Below are 13,480 nucleotides of genomic sequence, written 5' to 3'. Positions count from 1 at the left end.
GGTTTTTTCCCATCAATATATTGAATTCAAATGCTAGGAATAATTTGGCATGTATCTTTTTAAACCAAAAGTCATTGGTATAATTTTTTACTTCAAAAAAACCCCCAACAAACAACAGCCCCACCCTATTTGTCTCAGCTAATTAGGCTTTGATTTTCTGGATTTGGGCATACGCTTAAAATCTTCAATTTGATCTTGCTCTTTTTAATTTGAAAATATTTTGTCTTCCTTGGTTTCTTTCTGTAGAACAAATGCAGTTCTCTGTAGTTACTGCAGCTTCTTTGCTGTCCCAATTCTCTTGCCTCTTGCTGTCACATGAACAGATCTTTTTGCTGTACATACTGAGACCAGCTAAATATTTGGCCTCGGTGATATCTTCAGGAAGCATTTTATTATCACAGGAAAGTGGTTACTGCACTCCAGGTTAGCACATCCTTCCACCTGTTCTGATATTATTGTAATATTATCATTATGTCACTCTCCTGGCAAACTGATTTGCCACAGTGAATGTTTGCCATGTATTAAATATGTAGACTGCTTTAAATATATATATATAATAAGTTATTCTGACATGTATTAAGAAATTATTTATGCAGGCAGGATAAAATGGAGAATTTCTTAGATTATGAAGTGTCCATACAGTGCTTAGTTAAAAACTTATTTTCATCTTTTTTTGTGTTGGTGCATGTACAGGATGCTTTAGAGGTGAGAGCTGTACTGTGATCACTTTATCAGTTCTTTGTTTTGATGTGCAAGTCCTTTTGTGGAACTCAATACCTCATCTTAGGGATTGGCCCATGTTATTTTGAAGATTTTAGGGATTTTTCTGGTCAAGCATTATGTCTAATGCATTAAATTGAGGTTTTTCAAAAGCAGCAAGTATTTCCCTAGTTTTAGAGAACTTTGGTAGCCTTGGTAGATATTTGTTCTGAATAATCCTACTTACATTGGTAGGCAGTTGTTCAAGCTAAGGCTACAAGTACAGCTAAAACACAGCCAAAGTTGTAGTGTAAATTTGGGTAATGCAGTAATGTACTATGTACATTAGAATGATGCCTATGTTCTTCAGATTCAATAAAAAGAGTATTCTGTGTTTAATAATTTATTTTTATATGAACTATCACTGGTATTGAAGCATCTTTATAAAATTTATCTAAAAACTGAAATTCCATTTGTTTTAATAGAACACTTCAAGAAATCAGCAAGAAAAATACAACTTCTGCAGTTTGTTTCCCTCTTTTGTTGTTATATTGTGCTTTAAGTATCTAAATGGGAGACTGTTTTGTTCTTGAATTAGGAGGATTTGATGCTGAATTAGGGTGGCACTTGAAGTGTAGCCTTTTCTGTGAACAGTGTTTATAACTGGCAGGTATTTTGCAAGGTGGACTAGAAGAGCAAGTTAAATTCAGAGATTTACATGACTAAAGTGTTTCCTAGGTATTATGTGGAACACATGGAATTCACTGTGCACTTTTGAAATCTGATGTAAACCATATTCTACATACAAAAACCTTTATGCCTCCTGGATTGACACAGGAGTGACTAAACAAGTCTGCTGTCTGATGAGCATGTGAAATAGTTTGTCATCAAGTCATTCCAGTTTGACCAGTATCAGACATCTGTGCTGTCTTTGAATGATGCTTTGTTCTAAATACAAGTGGATATTACACAGGGTTTAATTTCACAAGTATTTGCCAACTATCTACTCAGGAGTAGATATCCAATCTCCACAGCGCTGGTAACCTGTGATTTAATCTTTGGTATTTGTGTTTCAGTTTATTTGTTTTTCATCATGCAGGCAGAAAGTATTTCTTCTCTTCTGGAAACCAGCAAAAAAATGCCATAGTCACATGAACTGTACTTCAAAATTGGGTTGGAAGGAGAGTAGGCTATTTCACTTGTGTCAAGGGAAATAATAAAGGTTAATGTAGACCTTAGGAGTTTAGTCTTTGGTAAAAATTAAGCTTAAAAAAAGTGCCAAGTAGTGTGTAGGCTCACAAGAAATTATTCTAGAGGTACAGAGGAATACTAATTTCAATAAAAGAATGCATATTGTTGCAGGGTATTACTTAAGGCTTTGGAAGTCTCAAGAGAAACATTTCTGTCCTAAATGCCACTCTGCTTGTCCAGTTGTCAATGCAGGCCCACTTCACGACAAACAGTATAATCTAGATATGATTTCAGGGAACCTCTGATTTAGGAAAAGAAATTTTCTTCCCAGAGAACTGCATTATTTTGTAACATTGACAAGTAATAGGCATGCAGCATTACCTTGGTAGTACTGCAAGTAGCCTTCTATATCATTATGACATTACTCAGGTTATTGGGTAACATTTCTGTTCAGTAGATTTCAGTTATCACTTTGTTAAATATTTTTATTCTTCACATACAGGAGCATAGGAATCTGCCTTTCATGCGTGAATTGAGGTACCTGTTTGCACTTCTAGTTGGTTCAAAGAGAAAATATGTTGATCCATCAAGAGCAGTTGAAATCCTTAAAGATGCTTTTAAATCAAATGATTCCCAACAGGTAAGTTCCATGTATTTTTAATCAATTTTATGCATATTTTTATATAGTTATATTGTAATAGGAAATACTTACCATAGACAACAGAATTTCAAAATGTCCACAGAAAAGCAACTTCTGATTATCACAGTCTTCAAACTCATGTGATTTCTTGTTACATTTATTAGAAAGATGTAAAAAAAAATTCCGGACAACGGGACTATTTTATTCAAGACACTTTCTTCCTATTATTTTAGAAATGGACTAATAGTGCAACATTCTTGCTTTTAGGATGTAGTTTATCTTCTAAGTCTGGGGGTTTTTGAAATACTATTCTGATCTAACAGTACACCCAGGGCTGTACTGTTAATGTACAATGTCATTATACTGCTTGTTTAGATACTGGTTTGGGAGATCTAAATATTCATATTCAGGATTATTGCCCATATCTTAATGTGCATATTCTGCTTTTTTTGAGAAATATTCTGTTTCTTCAGATGCTTTGTTTTATAACATGAGGTTACGTGGCTGAGGTGTTTAATTACAATAGCACACTGAATTTAGTGCTCGATGAAAGTAATATTAGTCACCACTTGCTAGATACCAAAGGGTTTGAACAATGGGATTCAAGAGATGCCTTTGGACTAGCATGGTGTGAAAGCTGAGCCCAAGTAACAAGGATCACAGGACAGTGTCACTGCTGAGGAACACCAGAGCCACTCATAAAAAAACCAATCATGGCATAGTCTTAGACATTGTGTGATTCTGGAACACTGGTGGAGGGGGAAGGGAATTCTACTAAACTGGTCTTGTAAGGTGACACTTTGTTGTGGTCTGTTGCATATGTGTACTGATCTCTTTATTTTTTAACAGCAAGATGTTAGTGAATTCACACACAAATTATTAGATTGGCTAGAAGATGCCTTCCAAATTAAAGCTGAAGAAGAGAGGTAAGATTTTTTTTTTCCTAGCTCTGCATGTTTAGATGAGAGAAAAGCAAATGAGATGACCAAAAATCCAATTCTCCATATGGCTGAAAAAATTTTAACTGTAGCTTTAGTTCAAGTGTGATTTTTTTCCATACATATCAATACTTTCAAGTTTTATCCATTTTTAATTTTTTTTATACTTTCACCCTCTTATTTAATGTTAGAAATCTAGCTCCATGAAGTCCAGAGTATATAAAGAGTAAATAAAGAGGTATTTTTTAGATAGTCAATTAGGCTTTATTATTTTAATGCTATTTTGTTTTTTGATCCTGGAGTTAAAGTACTTCAAAAACTTGCTCCTCTTTCTCATCTCAGAAGAAAATACTCATTGTTTGTATTAGTGAGCATCTGGAAACACTTTTGAATACATGATCTTTTCTGTAAAGTTTCAAGAAACAGTTTTTACAAGGGTTTTGTACAGTTTAAACACTCATTATTGAATCTGGTTTCCATAGATTGTCTTAAAATGACACACTTCTGAAAATTAGTTTTCAGAATAAACTTTTCCCTGCAAATATCTGAATCGTTGTTGTCATAAGAGAAAAGTACAAAAATAAATTAACAGCAAAATGGGCATAATGTCTATAATTAATTCAGAATAGTCTGTCTGTAGTTTTATAAATCAAAGGTTGAGCTTTGACTTGGATTTTTTTTGCATTAACACAGCTCCTGTTCTTTTAGGGATGGAGAGAAACCAAAGAACCCAATGGTGGAGTTGTTTTATGGGCGATTTCTAGCAGTAGGTGTACTTGAAGGTATGTATCAGAATTTACTTGGACTTCTGTGGTCACGTCTGATCTGTGCTTGTCCAAGCACACGGGTGACTGATGCATTTCAGGATTTTAGCTACTTCTGCTCAGGAGCTGAGTGTATGTTCTCAGTGCAGCATAAGTTGGGGTGAGAAGCTGAGGGAAGATCCTTGGAAGAAGTTATTGGGACACTGTTACCACCCTTGGTACACTGTTACTTAATAACAGTGTACAGAAGGCAAGATACTCTTATTTCACTGAGCTGTTCTCTCATGCTCCCTCTGATTCATTTAATGCAATTTAAAACTGCAGTTATGGCATTTCCTTATGCACAGTTTCTCATATGGAAAACTCACCCTCCTAAAAGTACATTTTGTTGGAAAACAAGTCAGTGGAAACCTGCTCAAGGGCAGTGTTGGAGAGAGTGCTGAGGAGGAACAGACTGTACAACAAGTTCTCTTTATCTTATTTGTATGTAGTTAGTAGATCTGCAGAATTGTACCATTCTCTATTCCCAAAAGGCCATCAAAGTATTTTTGAGTCATTTTAATGTTGGTGATTCTGCCTTCCATCCAAATGAATGACTTTTGCATTTGAATGAAGCAGGTGTACTCTTTTAAGTGGCTTCCAGGTTATTCTGTGACCTTGACATGTTTCTAATGAGTTATTGTCAGATTCAGAACAATTCTGCAGATTTCTTGCTAGTAGCATTCTTGCTTCTTTATATTTAGCTACTTTCATCCCTTACATTCACATTTTAACAGAGGGGATATGTAAAAATCAAACAAATGAAAAGATTCTAGGAGATGCAAGACTTTAGGTTGAAATAATTGAATTTGTAGCTTGAAATCACATGTCCCCCATATTTCTTCTCATTTTTGCACTTACATTTTTATACAGTGTTACCAAATTGTAATCTTGTTTTCAGGACAGAAATGAATGTTCTTTTGTGGCTTATTTTTGCAAAATGTACTTATACAAAGGGCTCTTTCATGCCAGCAATTCCAATGACTTTGCTGATACAATATACATTTGTACTATGAAGCTCCTATTTGCAGGGGAGGACTTTGATTTATATGTGTAAAACTTCCAAAATGTCTGTGGTGCCAAGTAATTTTGAGTTTTGCTTATTACCAAAAGATGCTAAAAAACCAAAAATAGGCTGAAGAGGAAAATACAGTAATTTTCAATATTGCTTGACCAGCATTTTTATATAAATTGTCTTTTGACATATAATTAAATTGTTCAGTAAGAAAATGTGGTTATTGTTCAGTGGATTAGATCAATTGACCTAGGATTGATAGGGTTTTTTTTCAAGGTAAATTTTTATTCTAAAACATTAACTGTTTATTTTTTCATGTGAAGGTAAAAAATTTGAAAATACAGAAATGTTTGGCCAGTATCCACTACAGGTTAATGGCTTTAAAGATCTGCATGAGTGCCTAGAAGCTGCAATGATTGAAGGGGAAATTGAATCTCTCCATTCAGAAAACTCTGCAAAATCTGGTCAGGAGGTGAGTTAAGTGCTCCTGTGGACTTCTCTTGGGCTGTTATTGTAGTGCCCTTTATTTTTCTTTGGGTTTCATGTCTGGTTTTCATGGTTCATGGCACCTGCTGTATGGATGGGAATCCCCTTTGCCTGTAAAGGCTGAGCTGCTTTCTCTTTACACTGTTCAGCTGTTCATGTTTCATCACAGTTATTTTAAATATGTGAAATCTTACGAGGTTTTTTCCTACTTACGTGAAAAGTTCAGGTGTAATTTCTTTCTTGATGTCAATCTTTTGCAGTAATACAATTCTGCTTCCTTAAATAATATCAAAGTATACACATGGTTTAATTGTGAAGCCTAGTAACACAAACTGAAATCATCCTCCAGTCTGAAGTTCTGGTACCAATTCTGTGTTCTACAACAAATGTTTTATGGCATCTCTTCTATAATGACCATATTTCCTGAAGTGTAATTTGAAGAAAACAAAATGTCACAAATTTCTTGGTGCAATCCCAAGTTTTATTTCTCCATGCAAGGTGAAACCTTGTATATATCTACTACAAGAGCATAACTGTTCATCTCATGAACTAAAGGTTGTCTTGCAGTTATAGCCTGTGTGTATTCATGCATAAAATGCCAGTTCTGTTATAAATGCTTGACTAGAAATGTCAGACTTGGATGTTGTGGGCTTTTTTGTTTTGGTTTTGACGCTTTTTTAACTTGTAATATTGGGAAACTGGGAAGCAGCAGGATAGTGATGTACAGATCTATACTGTTAAGCTTTGAATTCTGTGAAATTGTCAGCTTTGCTTCTTAGCATGTGGAAATAGAAGTGAAATAGTCATATGACAGATTGACAGTGGAAAAACAAGAAAAGCAATGTGTTAAGTCCTACTCTAGAAAAAACATTGCTTCATTGTTACTAGGGCCAAGTAAATGGGTTCTGTTTCCCTGAAATAATCCATAGTGGTGTTGCTTCTTTTAGTAGTTGTGTTTAATATAATGTCTGATAGATGTTACAGTGCATTGGAAGGTTTGGAAGTACTAAAGAACTCTGAATTTCTTGTAGCTTTAACATGATCTGTCTCAACTGAACAAAGACTTCAAGTAACTTTTCTCTGAGTTGATTGATATCAAAGCTTAAAGAGAATAATAATGTGGTACTCAAATGTGTTGAAAGATCCTCGAAGTAACATTCTGGGGTTTTTTTCCTTTTTCCTACCGTTGAGTGTAACGGGGTATTTAGCTTAACTATTATTAGTATTATTATTAGTATTGTTATCATGATACCTAAAAGCCTCAGTTACAGAGCAGGGTGTCAGCTAGTGAGCTAATGTAGGAACAGAAAAAGGAGACATTCTCTGTCCTGAGGAACTTAAATCCTGCTTCAAGAGAATTTTAGCCATGAGCACAGGAAGAAAAGGCTGTTTGCCAGTTATTGTATGAAAAGACTATTCAAGACATTTGGCTGGATAGGAGAACTTGAAGTGAGCTCTGAGTCTAATACCACATCCAGGCTATGGCACTGATGACAAATGTGTCTATAGTGTCTGCAGCAATCAGAGAAACTTCAGGTGATGGTTAGACACCCAAAACTTATTTAAATGGGTAGACTGTAGTTGTTATGTGTGAGAATGGAGAGGAGAAAAAAAGATCTTCAGTGCTGTAACTGGAGCTGGATTTGTATTGTAGTTGAGAAACAACGTTTGTAAAAAAAGAAATGAGGACTATGGATAGACCTCTGCTGAGTAGTCAAAGACAAATGGGGTAAGATGATGATAGCAGATGATAGTAAGATGATTAGAGACATGAGTAGAAGCTTTAAGCTGTTAGTATGGAGGAAATGTCAAACACTCACTGATCCTGTTTCAGAGGGGATCATTAGAAGCTTTGAATGTTGCTAGGTGAATGAAAGGATCAGGAAGCTGAGTCTGAGAGAACTATAGCAGGAAGAGCACTTGCTAACAGTGTAGACAGCCCTTTCAGTATTATTGAGGGGTTAAGGGAACAGAACAGTTGGCAAGGCAGGTAGGCTCAAGCACGAGCTGACTTCTGTATAAGCAAAATAAATGTGAGTGGAGTAAGTATTTCTGCCTCCTCTGCTGGAACACAGATAGCAAAGCTCTTATGCAGCATGGACAACAAATAGTCTGTTTGTTGAAGGGAGAGGGTGGTAGCATTGGAAAACTTATGCTGACCCACTCTAAAACCAGTTTCTGTCATAGCTGTGTCAGTCTGCAGGTATTGTATCATTATTACTGAATTTCTGCTATTGGAAGGCATTAATTTTGGGGATTTCTGTTTCTTCATCCAGCACTGGTTCACAGAGCTTCCTCCTGTCTTAACTTTTGAGCTATCAAGATTTGAGTTTAATCAGGCTTTGGGGAGACCAGAGAAGATACACAACAAATTAGAATTTCCTCCAATTTTGTATCTAGACAGGTATGGTATAATTTTATCTACAAAATTCTAGTGTGGATATAAAATAAATCTTGTAAGTTTGTTAAAGTTGATGATGTGTCTTATGCTCACTTGAATCACAGTAAATTTATGTTCTGTTTACTCAAGTTAGAGTTTTCATGGTTTCATCTGTTTCAGAAAATATACACGGATCACAATTTAAGACATACTGCTGCTTTGTGTCAAAAACCTGCTTCCACTTTCATTTATTGCTAGGTACTTGTGTACATAGGCAAAATACTCTGAAAAATCACACCACTTATGTTTCCCTTTGGGAAACAGGGTGACAAGTTGGATATTTTGTGGTGTTCCAGATACTCTTCAAACATGCAGTCAGTTCTCAGTATGAGTACATGCAACTTCTCTGTAGACCAAAAATACCAGGATGGCTTTCAGTTAGCTGCTGAAAGGTATTTGTGAACCTAAATAATGAAACAGGAATATTGCTCTGGGGTTGCCACTTAAACTACTTAATTTAGAATCTCTCTAATAGTGGCTTTCTAATACATGTTTATCATCCACGGTATCAACAGAGCTTTTGACACTGGGGAAAAAGCATCCTCTGAAAGTTGTGGAAGGGAAGGCTCATTTTCTTCTCAGTTCTGTTTTAGTGCTGAGTATGTTGGGTGTGTTTGTGCTGAGTTCTAGAGGGTGTGAGTTTTATTAGTATTGAACTGCATGGCTGATGGAGGCAGACCTCAGTTTCACTCCTGGAATACTATGGGCTGACACTGCTTTCTAAATTTTGTGTTTTACAGGTATATGCACAAAAACAGAGAAATAACAAGAATTAAACGAGATGAAATCAAGAGACTCAAAGAGTACCTCACAGTTTTACAACAGAGATTAGAACGGTACTATGGATAACTGTGTAAATGCAAATAGTATTGTGGGCTACTTAGAATAACTATGCAATTATATACTTTGTGTATAGTTATTTACCTGAGATTTCCTTTCTATACCTCTTTCATTTTACCCTTTCCTTGGAAGCTGTGTATAAGTGTTGTAATTCTGATTCATGAGACATGCTAGGAGAGGTTTGCTTTAATTAATTGCTGTCAATCAGAAAAAAATAATTTATTTCTTTTTTTTTTCTTTTTTTTTTGTATCTGTGAGTCATGGCATTAATACATTTTGTGGTTAACAGATATTTAAGCTATGGTTCTGGTCCTAAACGATTCCCCTTGGTAGATGTCCTGCAGTATGCCCTGGAGTTCGCCTCCAGCAAGCCGGTGTGCACGTCCCCCGTGGATGACCTGGGTGCCAGTGCCCCCGCCAGTGGCACACTGCCACCACAGATCCCCCCCAGGTAAGGGCTGCCTCCTGCTCCCCAGGCAGAGGCCAGAGCAAAGCAGCCTTTGGGAGACAGGAGCACAGCACGTTCAGACCAATAAAACCAGGCATGCGAGGGGGGGTAGTGTAAAGTTTCTGCTCTTTTCTTTCAGAACAGCAGGCTTAAATAAATAAAAAATGTTAATGACCTGGGTTTGTCTCATGCGCTTACAAAAATGTCTTCTCAAGGAGATTACCATTTGCAAGAACAGCCCAATTCCATCTACAGTTCTAAATAGACAGAAGATTCTGGTGAGGTCATTGATTCCCATGTGTATTATTTAAGAATCTGAATTGGACAGTGTGTATGTGCTGCATACCATCAAGCTTTTTGGTGTGCAATTTATATGTTACATTTTGCCTGGGAGCTAAGCTCCTTTTCTGCCATGCTGTTTGCATGTCTTACCAAATTTGTCAAGAACCTAAATAATCTGACTTCTTAAATGTAGAGTAGCTAAAGTACCAGAGAGATCAATGTCCAAAAATGTTGGTTTTCTCCCTATTTAAGCTAGTAACTCAGTGTAAGGGATTGAGTGTATGCTCAGTCAGTTTGCAGATGATGCCCAGCAGTTAAGGACTATGTGGGGTGCTGGTTGGCAGTGACTGAACATGAGCCAGCTGTGCCCAAGTGGGCAAGGAGGCCAGTAGCACCCAGCCTGGATCAGCAGTGGTGTGGCAGCAGGACCAGGGCAGGGATTGTACCCCTATGCTGGGCACTGGTGAGGCCTCACCTCAATCCTGTGTTCAATTTTGGGCTCCTCACAGCAGGAGGTGCTGGAGCATGTCCAGAGAAGGGAACAGAGCTGGGGAAGGGTCTGGAGCACAAGTCTGGTGAGGAGCAGCTGAGGGAGTTGGGGGGACTCAGCCTGGAGAAAGGAGTCTTAGGGAGAGCTTATCACTCTGAAACTCCCTGACAGGAGGGTGCAGCCAGGTGGGAGCCAGCCTCTTCTCCCAGGTAACAAGTGACAGGACACAAGGAAACAGCCTCAAGTTGCACTAGAGAAGGCTTAGATTGGATACTAAGAAATATTTTTTCACAGGAGGGATTGTCAAATGTTGGAACAGGCTTCCCAAGGCAGGGATGGAGTTATACCTGGAGGTATTTTAAATATGTGTATATGTGGCACTGAGGGACATGGTTTGGTGGTGGACTTGGCAGCGCTGGGTTAATGGTTAGACATCATCTTAGAATTTTTCTCCAACCTAAATAATTCTTTGGTAATAGAGTACAATTTCAGATAAGTAGACATTTAACAGTTTGTAACATAGCTTTGTATGTGGTATTTGGACAGTAGGGTTCCGTCTTCTGGGTCAATCAAGGCTGTTAAATTTGTCATTCAGAGAAGTGAAGTGCATGAATCTAACAAGGCTTTAAAAAGATGTCCAATGCCTCACTGGTATAATGCCAGCAGAAATTGTAATGATTGATAAGAGAAGACAAACTTTTAAAAGTTACCATTGCTTGCATGATATGTAATATCAAAAGTAATACACTGGTCAAACTCCTGTACAGGAAGTTTGTTCTGTAGAAATGTAAGTATTGTAGCTTTTTTGTCCATTTGTAGAAACACCAGAGCATGTTATATGGAGTGACATTTTCAGCTCTTGATGTTCTCAGAACTTTCTAAACTCCTGAAGAATACAAGTTTCTCAGGCTGTATCATGATGCTGTACACAAAGTAAAAATTCAGTGGCATGCAAGAAAGATCTTCAGATTCCTCTTATGCAGTGTAATTATGTAGAGGTGATCTTGTTGATGGGAAGAGAAAAATCTGTAACAAGTCTTCATTTTTATTACCCTGCTGCTCTTGCAAAATTCTCCTAAGGTGGCTGCTTTGCCATTCAAGTTAGAATGGTTTGGAACAAATTTAAATCAGTTGGTAGTGCATTTCCAGTGTGGCATAAATATCAGAGGTCCCTTCATTATTGCTGTTGAGCTAACATAAGTTTTAGGTAGGATGTTAGAAAAAGTCTGTCTGCTAGGCATGTGACACATGAAGGAAGTTATTAACTGGGCATTTGTGCTTATTGGATTTTATGGTCCTTGGCCATAAGACAAAGTACTGTGATTTCTCTCTCTGCCATTTGGCTGTAAATGTTTCAAACCACAGTTATTTACGTGTATGACATGATTTGAAACTGTTCAGTAGTGTTTCAAATAAAGCAAACTTTGTTGTTTTGCTAATATATAATGCACCACAAAGCTTTCAGAATTTAAATACTAATTCCATCTTGCTATTGTAGTTACATGTTCTGTGTCGGAACCCAGGGCATTCCTCTGGCTGCCCTGGATGGCTCGAGTCTCTGGCAGAGGGCTCAGAGACCTTGGCACGAAGCCAAAGACACCTGTGCCTTTGATTTTAACCCATGGAGAAGATTACCAACTTTATGTGAAAACTTACAAGCCATGAAAGTTTAAGTAGAATAATAGTTTGCCACAGGGTGAAAAGGTGGAATTTTTGGGGTTTTTAGAATGGGGGTTCAGGAGGCAAGATGGAGGGATTTGGGCATGTCCTGTCCTTCCTCCTTCTTCTTAGCCTCCATATTCTGTGTGATGGTGGTACTTTTAGATTGGTTTAGAGTAGAGACAGACTGTCTAACATGGTTGATAAGTATGGAAAGTTACTGTAAATAAAGTACACGTAGTTCTTAGTATAAAATGCTGACATCACCCCAAGGGTGGTCAGTGTGCCACAAATTGACCTGCTGGACAGACCTCAGTGGGCCAGGAAAAGAATGTATTAGATAAGAGAAAATAAACAACCTTGAAAACCAGAGCTGAGGAATCCCAACTCCTTCGATCGCTGGGCTGGGAAAAAGAGACTTTCTAACATCTCGGGATCATCTCGACCACAGAGATTCTGAGAGTTCTGGATTGCACTTCAGGAAATTATTACCTTTAAAATGCCCATTTTCAGATTAAAAGCTTATTTTTATGGTGTAACTTCCAGTCTGTCTACGTGACGATTCAATTTTTATATTTCATGTTTTGAATGAATGCAGCACAATAGAGCAGCAAGGGCCTTCATCATCAGAAGTCCCAAGCACATCTCCTGTACAAAGATCAGTAATACACAAACCATTCACACAATCACGGATTCCCCCTGACCTGCCGATGCATCCGGCACCAAGGCACATCACGGAGGAGGAGCTGTCTGTGCTGGAGGGCTGCTTGCATCGCTGGAGGACTGAAGTCGAGAATGACACAAGAGGTAATGCCACGCACTGGGGGATGCATTTGCTGTAGGAAAGGATTTGTGCAAATGGGGGAAGTCTTTCATCCCAGAAGGTTTAGCATTTGGCTTGTAGATGGATGTACCACATGTGAAATGCACCCCTTTTAGGCTTTTCATGAGATAAAGATGTAGTCATGTGCAATGATACAACCTTGTGGATGAGAGGTTCTTTCTTCTTTGTCTTTCAGATTTACAGGAAAGTATATCTCGAATACATCGGACAATTGAATTGATGTACTCTGACAAAACAATGGTCCAAGTAAGTACAGTTTTGGCATGAGATAATTGAAAATAGATGTTTATTGGCACTTCTGAAAAATTCTTAAATGCTTGAAAACAGAGCAAGTATACAATTATGTAGTGTTTTCAGAAATTTCATTGCAAAGTCATAATGGGTTTGTAAGCCCTTTAGTTATGCACAGTCAAATGAAAGTGTTACAGTATTTTACTGGTGACATGCTTAAATTCAGGCAACTATGATGAAAAGCCTAAATATGTTCTACCTCTGATTCCCATCTTTGACTTGAATGTAGACTTGCACAACAAAATTTTTTTCCCCGATTTGCCCGTTATTGCCCAGTGACCCTATGGCTTTAAGATGGTGAAGCATTAGACACAGGAAAATAGTGTTTACTTTGCTGCTTAGTGCCACTGTGTATTGCAGCCTCCATTCTAATACATGGAAATTCAAGGCTTCTGATTTTTATTTGTAGTTAAT

At 37.5% G+C, this 13,480-nt stretch overlaps 1 protein-coding gene across 5 annotated transcripts in view; it reads left to right on the top strand.

Annotated features, from left to right (window-relative positions):
- The window catches only part of USP25 (ubiquitin specific peptidase 25), an 87,779-nt gene that overhangs the window by 51,093 nt on the left and 23,206 nt on the right, over positions 1-13,480 (top strand). For 3 of the 5 annotated variants that reach the window (XM_064410891.1, XM_064410893.1, XM_064410895.1), the window contains 9 exons: positions 2,393-2,530; positions 3,380-3,456; positions 4,162-4,250; positions 5,610-5,758; positions 8,049-8,176; positions 8,953-9,048; positions 9,342-9,503; positions 12,530-12,738; positions 12,951-13,021. In XM_064410891.1, the coding sequence (XP_064266961.1) occupies positions 2,393-2,530; positions 3,380-3,456; positions 4,162-4,250; positions 5,610-5,758; positions 8,049-8,176; positions 8,953-9,048; positions 9,342-9,503; positions 12,530-12,738; positions 12,951-13,021 (1,119 nt within the window). The remainder of the gene's footprint in view (positions 1-2,392; positions 2,531-3,379; positions 3,457-4,161; positions 4,251-5,609; positions 5,759-8,048; positions 8,177-8,952; positions 9,049-9,341; positions 9,504-12,529; positions 12,739-12,950; positions 13,022-13,480) is intronic. The other 2 variants (XM_064410892.1, XM_064410894.1) reach the window with 1 other exon arrangement.

Source organism: Passer domesticus, chromosome 2 (genome assembly GCF_036417665.1).
Source record: "Passer domesticus isolate bPasDom1 chromosome 2, bPasDom1.hap1, whole genome shotgun sequence".
Lineage (NCBI taxonomy): Eukaryota > Metazoa > Chordata > Aves > Passeriformes > Passeridae > Passer > Passer domesticus.
The sequence above is the reverse complement of the archived record's forward strand: the minus strand, read 5'-3'. Positions and strand labels throughout refer to the sequence as shown.